Genomic DNA, 27,393 nt, shown 5'->3' with positions numbered 1-27,393 from the left:
AAAAAAAAAAAAAAAAATTACCAAAAATTTAGTTAATAAAACAAATACAAATTGTTCAGTATCTAACTTCATCTATAACTCAATGTTTTGATAACATTGAAGAATCTTCACAGTTCTCAACAGTCTTGTGGTGAGAAACTCAGTGAAACTTGTGGAAGACAAGGTAGTGGCACTGTGACTCAATGAAGACTGAGCAAAATGGCATTTTGCAAAGCCAGGGATGTCTGAACTACTGTATATTTTTCCATTCAAATCTTTAGGGCACCAGCTAGAATGAGACAAATCTTCTTTTCTAGTTTCACTAAAGCTTATGCAAATTCTTGAATCTGTTTCACCACCCAGAAAGACAGCTAAAATCCACCTAAAGAGGAACAGGCTGGGTTAGTCAAGGAAAGGAAGGTGACATATTTTGGTTAGGGCAGTAAGTCACTTTCATAAATAAAGAGGAAAAAGTGATAAAATGGAATGCACACAAAAATAGATTTATGGAGGAAAAAGAGTAACCATACCAAGAATATTAGTTTTTTCTCAAACTGCTATAAATAAATACCTGAGAATGAGTAATTTGTTTTAAAAAGAGGTTTAATTATTGTATGGTTTTGCAGATTGTAAAGAAAACATAGAGCTTCTGGGGAGGCCTCAGAAATCTTACGATTATACCTGAAGGCAAACATAAAGCAGGCACATCTTACATGGCCAGAGCAAGAGCAAGAGAGAGAGGGGGCAGTTGCCACACACTTTTAAACAACCAGATGTCATGAGAACAGCCCCAAAGGGGGAATTCTACCTCCATGATCCAATCACCTCCCACCAGGCCCCACCTTCAACACTGGAGATGACAATTTGATGTGACATTTGGGTGAGGGCACAGAACCAAACCATGTCATTCTGCCTCTGGCTCCTCCCACGTTTCACATCCTTCTCACATTGCAATACAGCCATCCCTTCTCAGCAGTCCCCCAAGTCTTAACTCATTCCAGGATTCACTCAAAAGTTAGTCCAAAGTCTCATCTGAGACAAAGCTAGTGCCTTCTGCCTATGAGCCTGTAAAACTAAAAACAAGTTAGTTATTTCCAAGATACAATGGATTTACTGGCGTTGGGTAAATACTCCCATTCCAAAAGGGATAAATTGGCCAAAAGAAAGGGGCTACAGGCCAGGCACGGTGGCTCACGCCTGTAATCCCAGCACTTTGGGAGGCTGAGGTGGGCGGATCATGAGGTCAGCAGTTTGAGACCAGCCTGGCCAACATGGTGAAACCCCATGTCTACTAAAAATACAAAAATTAGCCAGGCGTGGTGGTGGGCGCCTGTAATCCCAGCCACTCGGGAGGCTGAGCCGGGAGAATCGCTTGAACCAGGAGGCAGTGGTTGCAGTGTGCCGAGATTGCACCACTGCACTCCAGCCTGGGTGAAAGAGCGAAAACTCCGTGTCAAAGAAAAAAATGTATATATATGTATATATAAAAAAAAAAATGTTAAAAAAAGAAAAGAAAGGGGCTACAGGCACCATGCAAGTCTGAAAGCCAATGGGGCAGTCATTAAATCTTAGAGCTCCAAAATAATCTCCTTTGACTCCATGTCTCCTATCCAGGGCACATTGATGTAAGGAGTGGGTTCCCAAGGTCTTGGGCAGCTCCACCCCTGTGACTTTGCAGGGTTCAGCCCCCGTGGCTGCTCTCAAGGGCTGGTGTTGATTTCTTGTGGCTCTTCCAGGTACAGGGCACAAGTTGTTGGTGTATCTACAATTCTGGTGTTTGGAGGATGGTGGCCTTCTTCTCCCAGCTCCATTAGGCAATGCCCCAGTGGGGACTCTGTGTGGGGGTTCCACCCCCACACTTCCCCTCTGCACTGCTTTAGTAGAGGTTCTCCATGAGGGCTCAGCTACTGCAGCAGGCTTTTGCCTGGACATCCAAGCTTTGCCGTACATCTCTAAAATCTAGGTGGAGGCTCTCAAGCCCCAACTCTTGCACTCTGTGCACCCACAGGTTTAACACCACATGGAAGCTGCCAAGGCTTATGGCTTGCACCCCCTGAAGCAGCAGCCTGAGCTGTATCTGGGGTCCTTTTAGAAGTGGCTGGAGCTGGAGCAACTGAGCTGTGAAGAGCAGTGTCCAGAGGCTGCATAGGGTATTGGGGCCCTTGCCCTGGCCCACAAAACCATCCTTCCGTCCTAGGCCTCTGGGCATATGATGGGAGGGACTGCCCCTAAAGGTCTCTGTAATGCCTTGGAGGCCTTTTTCTTACTGTCTTGGCTATTAGCATTTGCCTACCTTTTATTTATGCAAATTCCTGTAACTGCCTTAAAATTCTACCCAGAAAATGGAGTTTTCTTTTCTACTATATGGCTGAGCTGCAAATTTTCCAAACTTTTATGCTCTGCTTCCCTTTTAAATGTAAGTTCAAATTTCAGATCACTTCTTTGCTCCTGCATAGGAGCATATGTTGTTGTTAGAAGCAGCTTGGCTACATCTTGGATGCTTTACTGCTTAGAAATTTCTTCTGCCACCCTAAATCATCGCTATCAATTTCAAAGTTCCACAGATCCCTAGGGCAGGGGCATAATGCATTCAATCTCTTTGTTAACAAATAACAAAAGTGACCTTTGCTCCAGTTCCAAATAAGTTCCTCATTTCCATCTGAGACCCCCTTTATCCTGGACTTCACTGTCGATATCGTTATCAAGATTTTGGTTATTACCATTCAACAAGTCTCTATGAAGTGCCAAGTTTTCCCTCATCTTCCTATTTTCTTCTGAGCCCTCCACACTCTTCCAACCTCCTGTTACCCAGTTCCAAAGCTGCTTCCACATTTTCAGGTATCTTTATAACAGTGCTCCACTCGTTGGTACCAATTGTCTGTATTAGTCCATTCTCACAATGCTATAAAGAAACATCTGAGACAGGGTAATTTATAAAGAAACGAGGTTTAACTGGCTCACAGTTCTGCAGGCTTTACAGAAAGCATAATGGCTCTGGGGAGGCCTCAGGAAACACAGTCATTCCTGAAGGCAAAGGGAAAGCAGGCACATCTTACATGGCCAGAGCAGGAGGAACAGAGAGAATGGTGAGGTGCCACACACTTTTAAACAACCAGATCTCATGAGAAATCACCCACTGTCACGAGAACAGCAGGGGGGAGATCTACCCCATGATCCAAACACCTCCCACCAGAACCCACTTCCAATATTGGGGATTACAATTTGACATAAAATTTGGGCAGGGGCAAAAATCCAAACTGTATCTCCAAGTTAAAGCAGTGACTGTTTTTTTTTGGAATTCAATGTATACATTTTTCACAAGGTTATTGTGGGTCTATTATTATGCTAGGTATGACATTGGGTGTTAAATGTATAAGAATCTTGGCTTACCTTTTTTCCCTAAAAAATAAAAAGATGAATATATATGCTACAACTAGGCAACAGTTGATGATAAGAAAGGATTCATCAAAATATTGCCACAGAGTGTTCAAAGGGAAAGGATCTCAGATGTAATTAGCCTAAACATCTTACATGTTAGAGACAGAAGCCCAGCGCTTGGAATTCTCAGTGTTATATGTCAGAAGTAGAAAGTGTTATTTATTTTCTAAAGTAGGTGACCAAGAACACTTAACCTGTTGAATGACAATGTAAATACTTATTTAAGTGCATTATCACAATAAATAAGGTTTTTAAAAAATTAATTTGGTTAGTAAATAGAGATTATTTCAGTTAGGATAATCGATGATAAAATAATTATCCACTTTAACTAACACTATGTGCCAGGTGTAATGCTAAATATTTTATTATCTATTTTCTCCTTTAATCCACACCACAGGCTAGAAGTTGTGTAGTGCAATGAAAAATGAGGCATTACTATCCTTGTCCTCAAGCCACCCAGAATTGAGGGAGACCTACACTTTGACTTAATTACTAACAAATATATTGCAACAGGTAAAATAACACATTATATTATGCTACAAGAATATGAAAGAAGAGGCAATTAATTTTGTCCTAAAAAGAGAATCAAGGAATTATTTTTGGAAAATATGACCTTGGATCTCAGATTTTTAAAATAATGAGTTTTCCAGGTAGGCTAAATGAAGTATAAAGATCTTCTAGACAAGGGGAATTGTGTGAACAAAGAAATGGTCTCTTGAAAGCATTCTCCTCTCTCTACTGAACAGTGAGGAAAGGTCTAAACCAGCTATCGGGGTAAAAGAAAAGAAAAAGCTGAAATGAGTGTGAGAGAAGAGCAGATGAGACTCAAGAAATTAGTTCCTAATAAGAATAAAGTTAGGAAAGTGGCCAAGGACAGAAGTATTGATATTACTCTATGAGTCAGATACCCCTCAGGGACAAAACTTTTAGGATAATCCACAGTTCAAATCCAAAAGACACACACAAGGAGAAAAGGCACTGAAGTTATAGGAAGGCTCTTCATTTGAAGAGATTCTCATTTAAAGAAAAGGTTTTTTTTTCTTTCTCACAGATGTTGACATTGTTTCCCAAGCGCCATAAGCATCATTACAGTTTATTGCCTGTTCTATGAATGCATTGAGGTGTTCATCTGTTTTTAGTTAATTTGCCTATCAGATAACCACAGTCATGTTTGATTCCTCTCTACCTCACTTGCTCAATGCCAGTTATTTCCTCCATTTAGGAGAAAACCAGCTAAATATGCCAGCCTTGGATTTCTCTTGCTATCTTCTCCTCTAGGCAATGAGATTCTGGATTTGAAATTCCCAGCCCTGCCTAATTTTGGAGACACTCAGCCTCCCGCTTTCCTTAAGAAAGACCTATTTTGTGTGTAAAATAATCAGACTTCCCTCCAGCAGGTGGGGTTTGAAATAGTTTTATAAGGAGAGACATGGAAGCACAAACAGAACCACAAGTGTTCTCTTACTCTATTTCTTTATTCATTTGTTTAATTATTAGATATTTCTGGGCAAACAATTATGGGCCAGGAATTGTGGTTACTGGAGATAGTAACCATATGTTCACAGTCATGAACAAGGTAAATATACACAGTGGCATATTGAAGCTTATAGTGCAATGGAGAGAAACACTGTACAAAAACATAGAGTAATTGATTTACGGTTGAGATATGAGCTGTTGAGGAAATGTACACAGTGGAGTGAAAGGCTCTGACAGGATGACCCGCTTAATCTGGAGAAATCAGGGGAGATTTTGTTGAGGAAGCCACAACTTTAATTGAGGCTTAAAATGGAGTATGTGTGTATGTGTGTGTGTGAGTGTGTGTAAGTTGGGGAAGGGGAGTATGCCTCCCTGCAGGTGCAAAGTCCTTGCGGCAGAAAGTTGCTTGACATTTTTGAAGAACTGAAAGAAGGGTATTTGTGGTTGAATTGTGAAAAGGGGAAGACAGATACAGATGAGATTGACAGGTGGGTGAAGGCGGGTAATGTAGGACTTTCTAGATCATGTTATGACTCGCAATATTTATCTATGGCTAATGGAAAACAGTTGAAGGATTTTAAACGGTAGTATTAGAGACTGATAATTACATTTCCAAAAGATTAACAGCTTTTGGAGAATGAAGGGGAGAAACAGTGAACATGAGACTTCTTATTGAGGGTATTTCAGCAGTGCAGGTGTTTAAGATGATGCTTGCTTGATCTAGGGAGCAAGTAAGATAGAAGGAGTGAAAGGTTTGAGAAGTATTTAAGAGACTTAATTGATGACTTTGTGATTGATTGGAAAAGAAGACGCAACAGAGAGGAAAGAGTTTCTTCAATGAATTACTGGGTAAATGGTCATGCCATTTTCTAAGACAGTGAATACTGAAAAATAAATGATACATTAGGGTAAAGATGAGTAGTTCAGTTTGTGACATGGTTGAGAAGCCTTGTAAGAAAGCCAGGTGGGAAAGTGTCTTTGGATGCACAGGTGTGGTACAAAAGAGGTGGGAGAGAGGTATAACTTTTGGAGTCACTGACATGTAGAAGGTAATTAAAGCCATGTATCTACTAGGAATATATCGAAGCATGATAATAAAAGAAAATCTAGAATCAAACCTTGAGAAAGTTCATCTTTTAAAGGTCAGAGAAAGAGGAAATGCTAAAAGAAGCCGAAGAAGTATAACCAGGAAAGTAGGAGAAAACAAGAAAACTAGGGAGTTTTCCAAGGAGCTGGTCATTGTCAGCAATGGAGACACTGCAGAGATACCCAGGAAAATGAGGACAGACAAGTGCTTATTGGATTTAGCAGCAATAAGATTTTTAGAAAGGGCTATTTTAGTATTTCAGTGAAGGGAAAGATGAAAGTGAGATTCAAACGGATTGAAGAGTAAACATGTGAAAAGTATTAGAGGCAGAAATTTATTTTAGGAAGTTTGGCCTGAATGGGATGGAAAGACTAGATATAGTAGGTAGAAGATTATGAGTGTCCTAATAAAACTTATTTGGTGTTTTGTTTTGTTTTAAGATAGAAGACAAAAAGTTTGTTGTTGTTGTTGTTTAAGACGGAGTCTTACTCTGTCACCCAGGCTGGAGTGCAGTGGCGCGATCTCAGCTCACTGTAAGCTCCATCTCCCAGGATCAAGCGATTCTTATAACTAAGCCTCCTGAGTAGCTGGGACTACAGGTGCCTGCCAACATGCCCGGCTACTGTTTTTGTATTTTTGGTAGAGATGGGGTTTTACCATGTTGTTCAGGCTGGTCTCGAACTCCTGGCCTTAGGTGATCCACCAGCCTCTGCCTCCCAAAGTGCTAGGATTACAGAAATGAGCCACCATGCCCGGTCAAGATTTTTTTTTTTTAAATGATACTTGGGAAAATTATGTAGAGAGAGAGATTAAAGATGCAAGCTATAAAAGGAATTGATAATATAAAAGCTCCTGAGAAGATTGGAAGAATACATATAAGAGACCCTGATCCTTGATAGGATGGACCTTTTCTAGAACTACCATCACCCTGGAAGCTGAAGAAAGTAAGTGAGAACATGGACATTTATCGTAGCTCATAGCTCCTGTTGGCCAAGGAGTCCACCCTTTAAATGGAGTCACAAATCATTTTCTTGACAGTTTTTTTCTCTGGTCTTAATTCTGAGAGTCTGGTTTCCTGCTGCTTACAACATGCTTAGGCTTAGAGAGTTTTTTTTCTTACAAAGGCACTGCTCATTTAAATTTGCGTCTTCTAATAGACCCTGGAGTTTGAATCCAGTTTTTGCTCTCTTCCTATTACCAGGGCCTTTATATTTCAGTTGAATCCTTGCTCAGTGGTTTCCCCTTAGGTAATGATTCTAAATAATGTTTTATTTTCCATCATGTGATACAAGGGTAGAACGGTATGTCTAATCCTTGACTTGAAATCCTCAGGCTGGACCAAAATCCCCTACTCACTTTGTTTGTTTGTTTGTTTGTTTGTTTGTTTGTTTTGAGACGGGTTTTCATTCTTGTTGCCCAGACTGGAGTGCAATGGCGCGATCTTGGCTCACCTCAACCTCCCCCTCCCAGGTTCAAGCGATTCTCCAGCCTCAGCCACCCGAGTAGCTGGGATTACAGGCGTGTGTCACCACGCCCGGCTAATTTTGTATTTTTAGTAGAGACAGGGTTTCTCCATGTTGGTCAGGCTGGTCTTGAACTCCTGACCTCAGGAGATCCGCCCCCCACCCACCCCTCCGCGGCCTCTCAAAGTGCTGGGATTACAGGCGTGAGCCACTGCACCAGGCCCTCACTTCTACTTTAGGCATCTTCCATGTTCTCAACCACTATTGAAGATACTACTTGAAAATAGACTAAACTTCCACATTATAGCGTGTTTGTGTTTGAAAATTCCTGCTGCCATGCTCATCCACTAGATCAAAGCCCCTTCTGGATGAAATGTCTGTATATCTCATGGCTCTTCTTAATAAAGATGAGACAGAATATTTACAGATTTAAAAAATATAATCAAATTTCAAGTTTGGGGATATTACTGCCAACTTTACAGAGACAAAATAGTTACAAAGGAATATTATGAATAATTGAATGCCAACAATTAGAAACCTATATGGAATGGATAAATTCTTAGAAAGACAAAAATTAGCAAATCCAAATTAAGAAGAAATAGAATTGATCTATAGAAGTAAAAAGGTTGAATCAGTATTTCAAGATAACTTCCCACAATAAAACAACAGATGAATTCACTATTGAATTCTACCAGATGTTTAAGGAAGAATTAACACTAATCCTTTACAAACTCTTCAAAAACTTAAAAGAGAGGAGACCATTTTCAATTCGTTCTACAAGGCCAGTATTGCCCTGATATCAAAACTGGACAATGACATATAAAATAAAACTACAGAGCATCTCTTATAAATATAGATGCAAAAGTTGCTAATAAAATACTAGTAAACAGTGCAGCAACATATAAAAATTAACACACAACATCACCAAATAAGATTTATCCTGGAATACAAGGTTTATTTAACAAACAAAAATTAATCAATGTTATACAACATATTAACAGAATAAAGGATGAGAACTTTATTCTTTTTTTTTTTAAGACGAAGGTCTTTCTCTGTTGCCCAGGCTGGAGCGCAGTGTGCGATACCTGCTCACTGCACCTTCTGCCTCCTGGGGGAATTTTATTCTACAGTCATCTCAATAGAGGGGAAAAGGCATTTGACAAAATGTAATAGCGTTTCATAATAAAAACACTCAACAAACTAGAAACTGAAGGGAACTTCCTCAATCTGGTAAAGGGCAGCTACAAAAAAATCCAGAATTAACATCATCCTTAACAGTAAAAGTTGAAAGCTTTACCCTCTAAGCTCAAGAAAAAGACAAAGAGGTCCACTTTCACCACTTTTATTCAACATTGTACTGGAGGTTCTAACCAGGACAATTAGGTAGGAAAAAGAAATAAAAGATACCCAAATTGAAAAGGAAAGAGTAAAACTGTCTCTATTTGTTGACATGATCTTCTATGTACAAAATCCTAAGGAATCTATGAAAAAATAAATAAACAGAGCTAATAAATGGGTTCAGCAAGATTGCAAAATATAAGATCAATATGCAAAAATCAATTATACAAAATCAATCAATACAAAAATCAATCTGCAAAAATCAATTATAGGACAATTTCATGTCCTAGCAAAGAACAACGCAAAAAATAAAATTAAGAAAGTAATTCCACTTGAAATAGCATCAAAAATATAAAATATTTAGGAGTAAATTGAACCAAAGAAGCATAAGACTTGTTCACTGAAAATTGCAAAACAACATTGAAAGAAATTAAAGACCTAATTAATTATAAAGATATTCTGTGTTCACAGATCCAGGCATAACATTTTTAAGATGGAAAAATTCTCCAAATTAATTCACAAATTTAGTGCAACCTCTACCAAAATCTTAGCTTCCCTCCTGCAACCTCTTTTTTTTTTTTCAGAAATTGGCAAGCTGATCCTACAATGTATATGGAAATGCAAGGGATACAGAGAAATCCAAACAGCTTTTCACAAAAGACCATTAGAAGTCTCACACTTTCCAATTTCAAGGCTTACTACAAAGCTACATTAATAAACAATATTTTACTTGTATAAGAATGGACAAATTGGTCAATGGAATAAAATTTATAGTTCAGAAATAAAACCATACATCTATGACAAGCTACCAAGACCATTCATGGGGGAAAGAATTATCTTCTAAACAAATGTGGTGAGACAACTAGATATCCACATGTGAAAATAAATAAATAAATAAAGGTGAAACCCAACCTCACACCATATATAAAACTTTACTTAAAGTAGATCAGGCTGGGCGCGGTGGCTCACGCCTGTAATCCCAGCACTTTGAGAGGCTGAGGTGGGTGGATCACGAGGTCAGGAGATGGAGGCCATCTTGGTGAACATGGTAAAACCTCGTTTCTACTAAAAATACAAATAATTGGCCGGGTGTGGTGGTGGGTGCCTGTAGTCCCAGCTACTCAGGAGGCTGAGGCAGGAGAATGGCATGAACCCAGGAGGTGGAGCTTGCAGTGAGCCGAGATGGCGCCACTGCACTCCAGCCTGGGTGACAGAGTAAGACTCTGTCTCAAAAAAAAAAAAGAAAGTGGATCAAAGACCTAAATTTTAGAGTTTTACTATAGAACTCTTAGATAATAATATAGGCATAAATCTTTGTGATTTTCAAGTAGGTAATAGTTTCTTATAGTACTCAAAAACAAGAAACACAAGAAAAAATAGATACATTGGACTTTTTTCAAATAAAACCCTTTGTTCTTCAGAAGACATGATCAAGAAAGTGAAACTACCCTCAGATTGTGAAAAAATGTTTTCAAATTATGTATCTGATAAGGAACTAGAATCCAGAATACAATGAACTCTTACAACTTAACAATAAAAATACTCAATTTTTAAAAAGGGCCAAGTATTTGAACAGATGTTTCTACTTTATTTCAACAAATTCAGGCCATTGTTAACTCTTTTAAATGAAAAAAAGAACTCCAAGCACCATCTTGTCAGGATGTCAGAAACTCTACTTTTGCTTCCTTCCTTCCGCTATTTTTTTCATTTAACTACATGTAAGGAATTCTACCAAGAATTAATAGTCAGAGAGAAGTAAAAATAAAATTGTTCAATTTTCTTACTACAAAAAAAGTAATAAGGCCAAGAGCTTACTGGAGTCTGAAAGTAATTATTCAAATCAGTTTGAGTCACCATACAAACACTTATCTGTGCTTTTCTTGTCACTCATCATGAGAAATAGTCAGATGCAAGTGAATCTTAAAGCTATCTGTTCCCTGTAAATTATAACTTGACGAAGCCTTCATTGACAAAATGGAAATGCCATTTATATCCTGTAATTGATATATAGACTAAGTTATTAAAGTATTGCTATTGAAAGTACAAAGTTAAAATGATTCTAAGTTTTCTTTAAAATGGGGGTCTCTGTTATTGGAGCAATCATTTTCTATCTCTGTGTTTCCCCAATTGTGATATGTGGGCAAGAGATCATGTGGGTTAAGCATGTAGCTCTGCGTTGGGTAGATCTGGGTTTCACTTTTGGTTCCAAAACTGTCTTCTTTTACTGTAAAAGGTGAAAAATTATAGTTGTGCAATTGTTGAGGGATTGCTATGGAAATTAAATGAGGTACCATTTGTGAGGTGCTTAGTACAGGGCCTGGCATGTGATGATTGCTCAATAAATGGCAACAATAATATTGCTATATACTATAAATGTGTATAACAAGAACTCCTCAAACAAATATTCTAACTTCATTTATCCATCCAATACAATCGATAGTAAACATCTGCTTTTATTTGAATGATTTGGTTATGCACTCATGGCAAGAATTTAGTATTTTATTAAGGAGAGAGAGAGATAAAAGATTTAATTAAAGATCTTTGCAGACTTTTCCCCAAAGTGGATGGAAATGGTCATGAAACAGGGACTTCTTTGTCTATTTCTCTTTTTAAAAATCAATTCATTAAAAATTTGACAAAATTCTATACATCTATTGTGTACAACATGATGTATTGAAATATGTATACATTATGTTATAACTAAATTGAAGAAATTAGCATATGATTCCCTCACATACAACATTTTTGTGTGGTGAGAACACTTAAAATTTACTTCTTTAGTGATTTTCAACAATAAAATACATTGTTATTAATGATAGTCACTAGGCTGTACAGATTTCTGAAACTTAACTTCTGCTATCTAACTGATATTTTGTGTCTTTTAAACATCTCTTACACATTCTCCCTTCCCCACAACCCAAGCTCCTGGTAACTACCATTCTCCTCTCTGCTTCTAATAGTTCACATTTTCTTAGATTCCACATAAAAGTGAAATTATGACAAATAAAAATATTTGTCCTTCTGTGTCTGTTTTATTTTATTGAACATAATATCCTTCAAGCTTATATATTTTATCTCAAGTGAGAGGATTTTCTTCTTTTAAATGACTGAAGACATTTCAATTGTGCACATATACCACATTTTCTTTACGTTTTCATCCGATCATAGACATAGCTTGATTCAATATCACGGCCATTGGGAATAATGCCGTGATGAATATGTTAGAGCACTGAACATATTAATTTCGTTTGTTTTTTATTTATTTATTTATTTATTTATTTATTGAGATGGAGTCTTGGTCTGTTGCCCAGGCCAGAGTGCAGTGGCGCAATCTCCACTCACTGCAAGCTCTGTCTCCCAGGTTTACGCCATTCTCCTGCCTCAGCCTCCCGAGTACCTGGGCCTACAGGCACCTGCCACCACGCCTGGCTAATTTTTTATATTTTTAGTAGAGATGGGGTTTCACCATGTTAGCCAGGATGGTCTCGATCTCCTGACTTCATGATCCACCCACCTCGGTCTCCCAAAGTGCTGGGATTACAGGCGTGAGCCACTGCGCCTGGCTGATTTCTTTTAGGTATATAAACAGTAGTGGGAATGCTGGATCATCTGGTAGTTCTATTTTTAATTTTTTGAGGACTCTCCATAAGGTCTTTTGCTTATTTTAAAGCTGAGCTGTTTTCTTGATATTGATTTGTTTGAGTTTCTTAGATATTTTGGATACTAACTTCTGTGCAAAAACTGTTTAGTTTGATGTAACCTCATTTGTCTGTTTTTGTTTTGTTGCTGGTGCTTTGGAATCGTATCTCAAAAAATCATTGCTCAAATCAATGTCACGAAGCTTTTCAGCTGTGTTTTTTTACAGGAGTTTTATAGAATCCAGTCTTAAGTCTTTAATCTACTTTGAGTTGATTTTTGCATATAGTGTGGGATAAAGTAGTAAATAGTGATATACAGCTTCAATGCAATCTGTTAAAAATTCCCATAAAATTTTGTACAGAAATAGAAAAAAGTAGGTTTTTTTTTTTTACAGTAGATTTACAGTATCAGGCCTTAAGTCTTTAATTTACTTTGAGTTGATTTTTGCATATAGTGTGGAATAAGGGTCTACTTCTATTCTTTCGAATGTGAATATTCAGTTTTTTTGACGCCACTTATTGAAAAGACTCTCCTTTCCCTGTGGTGTGTTCTTGGCATCTTTGTTGAAAATCAATTGATCTTCAGTGGGATTTACTTCTGGGATTTCTATACTGTTCCATTTGTCTATTTATCTGTTTTTATGCCAGTGGCATGCTCTTTAGATAATGATAGTATTGTAGTATATTGTAGTAATGTAGTATATGTGATGCCTCCAGCATTTTTCTGCTCAAAATTGCTTTGGCCATTTGGGATCTTCTGTAGTTCCATACAAATTTTAGGATTGCTTTTATTTCTATTTCTGTACAAAATGTTATTGGAATTTTAAAAGAGATTGCAGTGAAGCTATACATCACTTTTGGTAGTATGCACATTTTAACAATATTAGTTATTCTAATTCATGAAAGCAGGCTATCTTTCCATTTGTTTGTGTCTTTCATCAATGTTTTGTTGTTGTCAGTATACAGATCTTTTACCTGATTTGATAAATGTATTCCTAATAATTTTTTGAGGGTATATCCATTGCAAATGACATTCTTGATTTCATTTTTGGGTAGGTCATTGTCAGTATATACAGTGGCCAGTGATTTTTGAACGTAGATTTTGTATCCTGCAACTTTAATGAACTCACATAGTATTTCTAAATTACTGGATGGAATCTTTAGGGTTTTCTATATACATGATTAAGCCGTCTGCAACAGGGACAATTTAACTTCTTCCTTTCCTATATGGATGCCTTTCCTTTCTTTCTTTTTTTCTAATTGTTCTGGATACCTTTTTTTTCTTTCTTTTTTTCTGATTGTTTTGGCTAGGACTTCGAGTACAATGTTGCGTAGTAATGGTGAGAGTGGGCATACTTATTTTGTTTCTGATCCTAGATGGAAAGGTTTCAACTTTTTACCTTTGAATATAATGTTAGCTGTGGGTTTTTCATATATGGGCTTTATTGTGCCGAGGTACATTCATTCCATACTTAATATGTTGAGAGTTTTTATCATGAGAGTTTTTATCATGAAAGTTTTTATCATATACATTTTATCATGTTTTTTCTGCATCTGTTGAAATTATTGTATAGTTTTGTTCTTCGTTCGATTAATTCGGTGGATCACATTTATTCATTTGTGTATGTAAAACATCCTTGTATCCCTAGGATAAATCACACTTGATCATAGTGAATGATCATTTTAATGTGTTGTTGATCTTGGTTTGTTAGTATTTTGCTGAGGATTTTTGTGTCAATGTTTGTTAGGGATATTGGCTTGTAGCTTTCTTTTCTTGTAATGTCTTTATCTGGCTTTGGTATCAGAGTAATCCTGGCCTCATAAGTTTGGAAGTATTATTTCTTCTTAAATTTTTTGGAAGAGTGTGACAATGATTTGTATTAGTTATTTAAATGTTTGGTTGAATTCAGCAATGAAGCTATCAGATTTTTTCTGGGCTTTTCTTTGATGGGAGACTTTTTATTACCAATCCAATCTCTTACTCACTACTGGTCTATGCAGATTTTCTATTTCCTCATGATTCAATCTTGGTAGGTTGTTTGAATTTAGGAATTTATCCATTTTTTTGAAGTTATTCAATTTGTTGACATACAGTTGCTTGTAGTGGTCTCATGATCAATTGTATTTCTGTGGTATCAATTATTTTTTTCTATTACATTCTTCCTGATTTTATTTGTCTTCTCACTTTTTATCTTAGTCAAGCTAACGTTTTGTGGATTTTTCTTAACTTTTCAAAAAACAAGTCCTATTTACTTTGCTCTTTTCTATTGTTCTTCTAGTCTCTATTTCATTTATTTCTGCTCTGATCTTTATTATTTCCTTCCCTTCACTAACTTTGGGCTTAGTCTACATTTGTTTTCCCAGTTTCTTGAGATGTAATAGGTGTTTATTTGGGATCTTTTCTTTTTTTTTAATATAGGCATTTATTGGTACAGACTTTCCCCTTTTAACTACTTTTGCTGTATCCCATACATTTTGGTACATCATGTGTCCATTTTCATTTGTCTCCAGATATTCTTATATTTCCCTTTTAATTTCTGCTTTGGTCTATTAGCTGTTTAGAAAACATTTTTTTAATTTCCATGTATTTGTGAATTTTCTGAAATTCCTTATTATTGATTTCTAGTGTCATACCACTGCAGTTGGAGAAGATATAAGATATGACTTCATTCTTCTTAAATTTGTTAATTGTGGTCTAATACATGACGTATCCTGGAGAATATTTGATATGCACCTGAGAAGAATGTGTATTCTGGTGTTGGATGAAATGTCCTGTATATGTTTGTTAAATTCATGTGGTTTAAAGTTTCATTTAAGTCTCATGCTTCCCTATTGATTTTCTGTCTGTACGATCTGTTCATTGTTGAAAATGGGGTATTGAAATCACCTACTATTATTGTATTATAGCTGATCTCTCTCTTCAGATTTATTAATATTTGCTTTACATAATTAGCTGCTCTAATATTTGGTACAGACATATTTAAAATTATTATATCCTTTTGATGAATTGACCCCTTTATCATTACATAGTGACCTTCTTTGTCTCATTTTACAGTTTTTGTCTTGAAGTCTATTTTATCAGATATAAGCTTAACTATCCCATTTATTTTGTTATTCATTTGCATGGAATATCTTTTTCCATCGTTTCACTTTCTTTTTTCTTTTCTCTTTTTTCTTTTTTCTTTTTTAGATGGAGTCTCACTCTGTCATCAGGCTGGAGTGCAGTGGCGTGATCTTGGCTCACTGCAACCTCCACCTCCTGGGTTCAATTGATCCCCCTGCTTCAGCTTCCCGAGTAGCTGGGACTGTAGGCACACACCACCACACCCAGCTAATTTTTGTTTTTTGGTAGAGACAGGGTTTCACCACATTGGCCAGGATGGTCTTGATCTCCTGTCCTTGTGATCCACCCACCTCAGCCTCCCAAAGTGCTGAGATTACAGGCGTAAGCCACCGAGCCGGGCGCACTTTCAACTTATGTATATTTTTAAAAGTGAAATGAGTCTCTTGTAGACAGCATATAGTTGGGTATTGTTTTTATTCATCTATGTCTTTTGATTGGAGAATTTAATGCATGTATACTCAAGGTAATTATAGGTAAAAAATTACTAGTGCCATTTTGTTAATTGTTTTTTGGTTGTTTTGTATATCCTTTCTTTGCTTCTTCTCTTGCTGTCTTCCTTTGTGATTAAAATTTATCTCTTGTGGTATGCTTTGATTCCATATTTTTCTGTCTTTTGGTATCTACCATAGGTTTTTGCTTTGTGCTTACCGTGAAGCTAAAATAAAGTATCTTATTATAACATACTATCCTAAGCTGATAGCAACTTAACATTGATCACGTAAAATAACTCTACACTTTTACTTAACCTCCTCATATTTTATGTTTTTGATGTCACAATTTACATAATTTTATATTGTGTATTCCTTAGCAAATTATTGTAGCTTATAAATCTAAAGCACTATTTTTAACAGTGTTGTCTTTTAACTTTTGTACTAAAGATATTAGTGACTTACATACCACCATTACAATATTAGAGCATCTGAAGTTGACTGTGTACTTACTTCTACCAGTGAGTTTTATACATTCATGCTTTCAAGTTACTAATTAGCACTCAGTTCTTTCAGCACGAAGAGCTCCCTTTAGCATTTCTTGTAAGACTGGTGTGGTGGTGATGAATTCCTTCAGCTTTTGCTTGTCTGGGAAAGTCTTTACATCTCCTTCATTTTGGAAGGACAGCTAGGGACTTATTTTTCATCACTTTGCCAATATTACCTAAAATATGGCAGAAAAATATTTTGGAAATTATATCAGATTTCTTAAAACTTTGTGGAAAAAAGATGTGAAACAAAATTATAAATATGAACTCCTGGCCTCGTGACCCGCCCACCTCAGCCTCCCAAAGAGTTGGGATTACAGGCGTGAGTCACTATGCCTGGCCCTGTTTATTCATTTTGGGGCCAGGTGCAGTGGCTCACACCTGTAATCCCAGCTCTTTGGGAGGCTGAGGTGAGTGGATCATAAGGTCAGGAGTTCAAGACCAGTGTGACCAGCATGGTGAAACCCCGTCTCTACTAAAAACACAAAAGTTAGCCAGACATGGTGGTGCTAGCCTGTAATCCCAGCTACTCAAGAGGCTGAGGCAGGGGAATCGATTGAACCTGGGAGGTGGAGGTTGCAGTGAACCATGATTACACCACTGTACTCCAGCCTGGGCGACAGAGAGAGACTCCTTCTTAAAAAAAGGAAAAGAAAAGAAAAGAATAATCAGTATTCAAACTTATCAAAAGACAGTTAAATTATTTTGCCACTTTCAGGAAAACTTCTTACCCATGAGAATTGGAGTTCCTCTTGCAGTTTACATCAACACTTTTTAAAAAATAGAATAATCTTATTTATACTTAATTTTTAAAATTAAGGCAATAAAAGCTGCATATGTCTTTAATACAGTGCATATCTAAATTTCCAATTTCATTGGAAACCTATTTTCAGGTTTTTATTTTTAATTATTGATTAGATTTTTATTTTATATCTCATTTTTAAGTATATGACTTGTAATTATACAATCTTTCATCATATTTATATATTCTCTCTACATCACGACATTAATTTCCTATTTTCCATCTTGATATAATGTTTTAAAAATAGAGCTTAGAAAGCTAATTTAAATAACTTATTAAATAAATAAGGACAGATATCATCAAGGTATATTTGAATGACAGAGGTTTTGAAATGCTATGGAAGAATAAGCTTTTAGGATCTAGGTTCATCATTGTTCATGGTTGAATTCTTAAGAAAGTAAGACACAAAGAGTTGCAATTATTCTTTCAGCTCATATAGCTTTATAACTGGATGTAAAGTTTAAGGGGGTTATATTTTTGCCTTTCAATTACTAGAAATTTTGGTTATTATTTAGTCACACATCAAACATGTTTTCACTCATTTTTCCCGCAAACCACTATGGTACTTGCACATAGGGACAGAAATGACTATGACTGTAACTGCTCTCAAAGTATTTACAATTTGATAGTGGAGGCAGACTCGCAAATACATAACTAATGAAAGGAGAAATGAATTTTGAACTGTAGTAGATATACAAACAAAATGTTGTGGCAGTCCAAAGGAGAAAACAAAAGTTATGACTCAAAGTAGAAAAAAGATCCAAAAGGCTAAACAGTTCTGGTGGCATTTGATCAGTAGCTTCAGGAATCAGTAGGTAAAATGGCAGGTTGTAGAATAAAGGATTCTAGGCAACCATGTCAGCAACTCTCTGAAGTGCAGAAAGTGCAGGATATATTCATGAATTAGTAGTCTAATGTGGCTGGTACACAAAAATATATAGTGAAAAGTGAAACTGTAAAGGAAAAACAAGCCTAAATATCAAACTAAGTAATTTAGATTTTATTCAGGAACTTTATTAAAGCAACGGGTTAGTAAAAAGATTAGTCATTCTCCTTAGTTAATACCATCATGTGCTGCAGTGTATGCACTGGAACAGAGTCAATTTTAGAGTGGATACATCCAAAGTCTTTTGGGACAAGTAAATGCCAAGATCAGAGGTCATTATACTATAACATCACTGGAGCCATAAAATTGAAATTGGAGATATACTGAAAGACTTTGACTTAAAAAGAAAACCAGCACAATTAAAGCAAGTATTAAAGAGAGTAACTGATGGGACATTTGCCAGCTTTGAATTAATTAAATTCAGCCTTAATTTTTAAAAGAGCTGCTTGAAACAAAATGAAGCCATCCTTTTCTAATATAGTGAGACAGTAATGTGATCCCATTATGATTCATTTCAAATTTGAGCTTTTCTCTAGTTTATTCAGTTGGTTAAGAACAAAGTGATAGTTGCAAATAACATCACTATCAGGAAGACTACCACCTAGCTCAAAAGTAGTCAAATGAAAGACATTGTTCCCATTTTCACCTGCCCTCTATGCTCTCAGCTTTAGTATTAATAAGATTTGAGGTTAATTAATCCTGGAATCTGGAAATTAAACCATAAATTATGAAAATCCAACAGTTTTTTATTTCAGGATGTTGCTTCATGCTTGTGCATCTATTTGAATGTGTGGGCATGCATAGGAATGCTTGCTTTTAGTGAAATGGGCGGGTATGAGATGTATTGATTGGGTTCTTCCTGCCATTGACTCCATAACAAATCTGTCACTTCTCCAAGTAGTGAATCATGTTAACTACTTGATTGCATTGCATTTTATAGATTTATTTTCTTTCTTTCTTTTTCCTTCATCTAGATCATTCGTAACTGAGGCACACTTGCCTTTTGCAACTAAGCTCTACTGAATTCCAAAGCTATAGAAATATCCATCTTGACCTGGAAAGTCTGTTTCTTTGCTAGTCCAGAAGATTTTTTTTAACATGAACAAGATCCTCTCAAGCACTGTTTGCTTTGGACTCCTAACTTTGTTATCCGTGTTGAATTTTTTACAATCTGTGCATGGACGACCATATCTTACCCAAGGTACGTGCATATCAATTAAAAATCCTACAGGTGGGTAAGTAATTCTTCTATTTCTATTTGAACAAATTTGATTTTTCTGCCATTGTTGAAATAATGTTTTAAGGAATAAATATTAGTTAATAGCCAAATCTCCCTTAAGTAGTTGCTGGTCAGAATTAAATGTCATCTTCAATGCTGTTCTTTTCAAGTAGATTAATTTTACCCAAATTAATTTTACCCAATATTGCACTAAATTCACTTCAACTATAGTTTATTTTTTTTTAAATATTGGGGCACTTGTTTCTCATTTGTAGTCCCTGACCAAAGATTGGGAATGTATAAATAGTAATGCATCCTTCATATTTCAAAACTCTATCTTGGGGAAAGGAAAAGGAGATTTTCATCTTACAAGACTATTAGTAAGTTCTTTATGAAAATAGAGTACTACAATGAAAAATACATCAAGATAGAAACTTGTATTTGCAGAGATTTGAGGAAAGTAAAGCATTGGGGAAAATCATAGCAGTTTCAGGAGGGCAATGCTGACACCTACATTACACATTGTTTATCACATTTCCATCTATGACAGCTAGAAAATATACACCATGATAAAATTAGTGAAAAGAAGTTTCTGCTCTTATAATGTTATAATTTACATAATTTTTATTTAAAATTTGTGGTGCTTCTATAGAAAAAGTAGCTCTTAAACTGAGAATCCTTAGAGCGAGATTTAGTGATGATTTATCAGGCAAACAACTTAGCCTCATTGAAACTTTAATACGTTTCTTTATGTTTCCAAAATAGTGACTTAAAGTAATGTTCTCTAATACCTTTTCCAGCCTGAAATTCTTGCTGTTTCTCTCCTCTGACTTCCTTGTCAGGAAGAGGGAGATAACCTTTTCCTCTCAGCTTACTTAAGGGGAACCAAGACAGAATGTAATAAATTTTGTTTACATGACATTAGATTGAGAAAAGGGATCAAGTTTCCAATTTCTGATTCTAATTCCATTTTGCCAGACCTTGTTACCTCAATCAATAAAAAGTAGAGTAGTTCTGTTGGCAGAGGAAATAAAATTGCATAATCCCTTATTATTTATTTATGAGGATTTTTCCCATTGAAAAACAAGTAGTCTCAGAGACCTAAATACAAGCCTGGGAATCAAAGATTCTGGATTTTATCCATGACACTCACATTTTATCTTTGGTCAGCCACAATCATTGCATTTGGTAGGTCTACGTTGCTCTTTCTATGAAATATTGAGATTTCCAATGTTTCTAACGTAATGTGAATATGGGAGGAAAAATGTGATTATTTGCTGAAGACTTTGCAAAATTAGGATTAGGTAACTGTAACTTCTAATTTCATGTGTATATGAAACAGAGAAAAATCTGCCTCAAAATCATTTGCTAGATTACAGTTAAATAACACCTCTGACCTCAGAATGCCACACAGTGATATGCATATGTCACTGACAGCACAGTGGTGCTATTTCTCTCAGAGACCTCTTTGATCTCAGTTTTATTATATGTAAATAAGGAAGATTAAATTATTAGTAAGGTTATTTTCTATCTAAATAGTCCAAGATTAGAGGGAGTTCTTCTCCATGTATACATTTTTTATATCCACTATTTGACTTCTTTTAGTCTTCTAATATAATTTTAAAATAAGCATTTATCTGCTGACACAGACTACAAAGTTGGGGTTATCAGCTTTTTTCTGTGTGTTAGAACTCTCCAAGACAAATGGCACAATCCTCCCCGCTTACATCTGGTAGGGACCATATAAAAGTGTGCCTGAGGGAATGAGCCTGAAATTGGGCAAACTGCCTAACACAAAGGAGGAAGAAAGAGTATCATGACCAAGAAGATTATGGGAAGTTTATTTTTGTGAATTTAATCGTTTTGGGAGTTTCCAGATTTCTTTCTGGTAAAATTTCTTGTCTCTGTGCAGTAAAAACCTTCCCATGTAGATGGAAAGCAAAGAGACAACTAAATTTCTTAAGAGTCAGTATCTCGAGTAGCAATGAATCAACATTTTCTGTGTAATATTTGCAAAAACACTCTCTCGTATTGGAGCAGCTTTGCCATCTTTTGTGTCAAAAGTGTGTCTACACTCAGATATTTTATATTCAAATATTTCCTTTATTAATATTAACTGTTCAAAGATAGAAACATTAAAAATATATGTGTTTTTCTTTTAAAGCTATATCTGTTTTAAAACTGAGTATGAAAACAAGAAACAAAAGACTCATTTTCTATTGCTTTTTTTTTAGCCAATATCTTACTTTAGAAATCAACTTTTTAAAATTCCTTGAGAAAAGTTTTTCTTCAGAGACTCCCATAAAAGAGGTTTTTTTCTTTTTTTTTTTTTTTTTTTTTTTTTTTTTTTTTTTTTGAGACGGAGTCTTGCTCTTTCGCCCAGGCTGGAGTGCAGTGGCCCGATCTCAGCTCACTGCAAGCTCCGCCTCCTGGGTTCACGCCATTCTCCTGCCGCAGCCTCCCGAGTAGCTGGGACTACAGGCGCCCGCCACCACGCCCGGCTAATTTTTTCTATTTTTAGTAGAAACGGGGTTTCACCGTGTTAGCTAGGATGGTCTCGATCTCCTGACCTCGTGATCCGCCCGCCTCGGCCTCCCAAAGTGCTGGGATTACAGGCGTGAGCCACCGCGCCCGGCCAAAAGAGGTTTTTTTCTTAAGAGATAGTGATAAGAAATTTCTGAGGACAAAGAGTTATGGAGGTATAATTATCAGAAGCAAAACTAATAAAGAAAGGCAAATCTATCAGTTTTGTTTTTTGAAAAATGTTTCACTTAACTATGCAGAGGAATGGATTGTGAATTAAGGGGAAAAAAGCTTTAGATCCATACTCTTCTAGTTACATTACTCTTAGTCATATACATTTTCTAAATTGAAGGTAATGAATCTGTTTCTCTTACCATAGTTGTCTTTCTGAAACAAGTAATTATTATCTGGCTCTGAAATATCCCTTCTTTTTTCAATGAAAACATTTTAAAGATTACAATTTAACATTTTTAATGAATGATTAAAATAAAAATTACATTATTTCATAATGATGTTTTTCTTTTAAACTAAACTATCTCTGAGAGTCTTTGTATAATTGATGCTGAGCAAAATTTGATATTCTGTTGGTATTTTAAATACTCAAAAGAAAATTTTACCAATAATTTTTATGTTTATGAAGCAAAGAAAATTGAAGAATTGAGCAACAATTAGGTATCTTTGGTTAATGTAGAAAACTGTGATCCTGTCACCTGCCCCAAATTATTCATTTTCTTCTTTTAATTAGCCATTTAAGTGTTTGAATTTATCAACTGACATTTTGTAGAGACAGGAAAGACAGGTAATTTTAAGAAATAGTCCAGTCAACTTATAAGCCATTTCTCTAGCTGAAACCACAGTACTCACTCCTAAACTTAAATCTCATTAATATTGCTTTTACTCACACTCTAACAGTTAATACAAAGAGGCAGGGAGAAGAAAAGATGATCTTATGGAAATTATGTGATAAAGGTTTGATTTTTCAGACCATCTCACTAAAGTTCATGGTAATATACTAATTATTATTTCAATTGAATTGTCAATGGATTTTTTTTGAATCTTCATGTTTTATAGCTTGCTAGAAGTCTCTTGTCTCAATTTCTACTCCAGAATGAAGATAATTACAGTACTGAGACATTTAGGGACCTGAGGAATGAATGGCTGTGAGGTAAATTGACAAAGATTAAAAGATGTTAATACGGAAGAGGTAGACACCATCCTAGCTTTGCCACAATCTTCCTTGGATGCTTTGAAGGAAATTCCCAGAACACAAACTGGCTTATATATATAAATGTGTATATAAATGTGTATATCAGATAAAATCACAAAATAGAATGTTAGATTTTTATTTTGAAAACTACTTTTAGTTTATACTTATTTTAAATAAAATAGTAGAAAATTCCAGAAACACAGATTAAAAAGAAGAAAGTAAAATTCACCTCCAATTCTTCTACTCAGAAGTAATCACAGGTAAAACTTTAGGGTGCAACCTCCAGGTATATGCATATATTCTCTCTCTTTCTGTGTCTGTCTGACTGTCCATATTCATTCAATATATATTCAATAATTTTTTAAATTACCCATCCCTTCGGACTATACACTCTCTCTACATTTCTTTTGTTGTCAAATATACAAATTGATAGTAGCCTGTAAGACCAATTTAATTAGAAATATTTTCGGTGACTCAAATTGAAAATGGTGGTTTTTGATCATTACAGGAAATGAAATATTTCCAGATAAAAAATATACAAATCATGAGGAACTATTGCTGGCTCTACTGAATAAAAATTTTGATTTCCAAAGACCTTTCAACACTGGTGAGTTAAACATAAAGTCAAGCTCTATTTATTAAAAAATAACAATTTATTTTGTCTTGAGACTTGCTTTTTCTAAATGTTAATTTATATTAAATGAAATAATTACTCTTTTATATGCTACACTAAAGATTTAAGTGGTTTTTTTGTTTTATATTTATGTTAAATCCATGGAGTTATTAACAAATATTAATAGCCTATTTTGGTCAATTTGAGGGTCCTAATGGAATTGGTAAACATATAGTAAAAAAAAAAAGGTTACCTTTATTCATATTTTCTTCTCATCTATGCAATTCTCCACTAGTACCACTAGTATTTTATTTTATTAAATGTTTCAAAAGTATTATAGTTATAGGTTTCTTCTAGAAATTTCACAAATTAACTGCAGCTTTGTTGTAGTTAATTTAGCATTATTTTAATCAAATTCTTTCAATTTTAGGAAACAGTTGGAGTACAGATGATGAATGAAAAATTTAGGCTACACCAATTGAAATTATTTTTATTTGAAGAACAGGAGAATCTGACTTACAAATATCCATGAGATTGTCCTCCAAGAAATGACTGAGATTTTGTCAGAAATTTAACAAGTCTAGCTTAAGAGAAAATGTGACAATATGATACTGTGCTACTCTCCCATACAACATCTGAAGTAATCTAAACATGTCTGTATTCATAGAACAAAATGCTGGTTAAAAGAATAACTTAATAAATACTTTTAAAATTCAGGGTTTTTAAACTAAAAGTAATATATTCTTATTGAAAAATAAGTGAAATTTATAAAAACAAAAAATTTATACCCAAATTTTAAAACCTGGAGCAAGTTAGCCTTAGTATTTTGGAGAATTTTCTTCTTGATTGAATTATACATAGAATACATGGCTTGCTTCCCCCCGCCCACAACCCCATTTAACGTTGTTTTATGAGAATTTCCACATGCCAGCAAAAATAGTTTATTTCTAAATAATAGGTCATGCTAGAACTATGGTCTACGTTAGAAAAACTTTGTGCTAATTGTTGAAAATTACATATTTCAGATGACATAACTGATTGCATTTCAATACTATGGGCATTGAGAAATATACTGGAGGTTTTATATTAGGAATGGATGGGTGATGTCAAATCATATGAAAAAGACCTATGCTTTCTACGTAAGATCTTAAATGTGTGTACTGAAGCAAATTAAATATTACTTGCAATGTATGTTTTTTCATGTGACAAATGTGTCTTGCAGACCTAGCCTTACCTAACAAACTGGAAGAACTTAACCAGGTGAGAATGTGAAATACTTAAATGAGCAGTTTTAATAACAATTATAAGGAAATTTCTTCTTGACACAATGTTTTTTAAAATAAATTATTAATACTACAATGTAAAACTTTTATTCCTGCTAAACAAAGCGTGAAGCTGTTTTGTAGAAAAAGAAAAATCAAGTTATACTAACACAAAACAAAACAAAACTATGGCTGAAGTGATCATTCTTTATAATGTCTAGAAATCTGGATTCTAATTTTAGCTTTGCAATTACCAAACTGTGAAAAAGGTGGGGCAAACAAATTCTCTAGACTGAAATCTCCTCATCTGTAGAATGGGAGGCTGTAAATAGATGGATGTTATTGTTTTTAAACAGTGGGAATCTTTTTTCCCCCAAATGTTATGTTTTCCCAGCAAATGAAACATGTAAAAGTCAAGCTGTTTGGCTTGAAGCAGCTGGTGTGAAGAGCCTGAAGTGCTGCCTTTTTGACGGGGACCCCTAGTAACACCCTTTTCTCCGTGCAATTCCATTATTCTGCAAACCGGCCCTTTGGGAGAGAGAACTATTCTCATCATTCTCTTCTGAGTAGCACCAACATGGAGATAAAGAGTGGTCCAGGCTGAACCCTACTTTTGTAGTTAGCTCTTCAGGGCCTAAGGCAATTAGTAACCTTATTAAAATTAAAAATTAAAATAAGTTGAATTCTGGATGGAAACCTTAGGGCCTCAAAATACTTTTTCCTTCCAGCTAGAAAAGACAAAAAATTCAGGAAATCCAAGTATTGACATAATAATTTGTAGCTCCTTGAAAAGACCTGCTCATTATAGGTGACACAAAATGAAGTCCAAGTACACAGGCTGTATTTACATGTTTCCCATTAACACCCAGAGGTGACTTCCTTTGCCCAAAACCTGTTTCTTTCTGATCTTTTGTTGAGTCATGTACCTTTCCTAGTCAGCCCCTAAATGCATGCTCCCTGTTTTTCTTCTCTCTTTTTTGTTTTTTTCTTCCTTTGTTTCTATTTCCCCCTTTTTCTCTCTTCCTTTCTTTCAACCATTTTCTCTCTTTTTTTTTCTTTCTTTTTATCTTTCCTCTTCAACAGAGAACAGCATGGTTTTTGTTTTTTGTTTTTTGTTTTTTGTTTTTTTGAGATGGAGTCTTGCTCTGTTGCCCTGGCAGAAGTACAGTGGTGCAATCTCGGCTCACTGCAGCCTCCACCTCCTGGGTTCACGCCATTCTCCTGCCTTAGCCTCCCGAGTAGCTGGGACTACAGGTGCCTGCTACCACGCCCAGCTAATTTATTGTAGTTTTAGTAGAGGCGGAGTTTCACTGTGTTAGCCAGGATGGTCTTGATCGCCTGACCTCGTGACCTGCCTGCCTCGGCCTCCCAAAGTGCTGGGATTACAGGCATAAGCCACCGCGCCCGGTCAACAGCGTGGTTTTATAGAAGACCAATTAATTATCATTTTACAATTTTATCAGCTGGAAAAGCTAAAAGAACAGCTAGTGGAGGAGAAGGATTCTGAGGCGTCCTATGCTGTAGATGGTCTGTTCTCTTCTCATCCTGGCAAACGAGGTAAGCTTTCATTTCAAGGTTTTAAGATTGACTTCCAAAAGATTATTTTTGCCGTTATTTCTGAGAGGAAGAAGATTCAGTTGGCATTTCTTAATCTTATGGTGGTGATCAATATAAAGGCTCATATTAAAAAAATATATTCCAATAAAAGTGTTACCATATAAATGTATTTGAACTTTCTGGTGTTTACAACGGGGCAAGTTCACACTTCTCAGGTTTAAATAAAATAGGTCCTTATTGTATAAACTCTGGCTTACTCTTGCTATTTTGGCTTAAACACTGAAGCAGCAAAGACCACAAATAGAAATAATCCATTTTAAGTCAATTTAAAATTTCATAGAATCTATTCTGACATAAGGGGAAACTTCGTTGCTATAACACTTGTTCCAAGGTTCGATTCATAGCATTTAATTTTAGAAAGATTACTTTTTTGGATTATGCTTTTGGATAATTTTTCCTGGGAAATTATTGTTTCTTACTGACTTTGTTTTTATTTTTGAAAAAAATGTATTCCTGTTTCTTTGTTCATGTAGTGATGAGAGATTTCCTAAGTCATATTTATTTTTACTTGTCCCCTATACCAGATTTGTCTTTAACTTCTGTAAAATCATATTTTAACAATATTATTGAGGGAAGCAGATGAACCAGTGTTAAGCCCTAAACATATACCAGACATTTTATATTTTAATGTCTCAAAATATAGTCATTAAGCATTCAGACTCTAGAGCTAGACTGCCTGGGTTCAAATTTTAACTTTGACTACCTACGCAACCTTGGAGAGTTATCTAATTTTCTCTGCCTCATT

General features: G+C 35.5%; 1 protein-coding gene across 2 annotated transcripts in view; it reads left to right on the top strand.

Annotated features, from left to right (window-relative positions):
* The window catches only part of UTS2B (urotensin 2B), a 50,529-nt gene that overhangs the window by 15,409 nt on the left and 7,727 nt on the right, over nucleotides 1–27,393 (top strand). For both annotated transcript variants that reach the window (XM_024355866.2, XM_054682400.2), the window contains exons 3-6: nucleotides 19,182–19,408; nucleotides 23,665–23,763; nucleotides 24,992–25,029; nucleotides 26,495–26,588. In XM_024355866.2, the coding sequence (XP_024211634.2) occupies nucleotides 19,306–19,408; nucleotides 23,665–23,763; nucleotides 24,992–25,029; nucleotides 26,495–26,588 (334 nt within the window). In that variant the 5' untranslated portion in view covers nucleotides 19,182–19,305. The remainder of the gene's footprint in view (nucleotides 1–19,181; nucleotides 19,409–23,664; nucleotides 23,764–24,991; nucleotides 25,030–26,494; nucleotides 26,589–27,393) is intronic.

This window comes from Pan troglodytes, chromosome 2 (assembly GCF_028858775.2).
Source record: "Pan troglodytes isolate AG18354 chromosome 2, NHGRI_mPanTro3-v2.0_pri, whole genome shotgun sequence".
NCBI classification, from domain to species: Eukaryota; Metazoa; Chordata; class Mammalia; order Primates; family Hominidae; genus Pan; species Pan troglodytes.
This window is presented reverse-complemented; position numbering and strand designations above follow the sequence as displayed.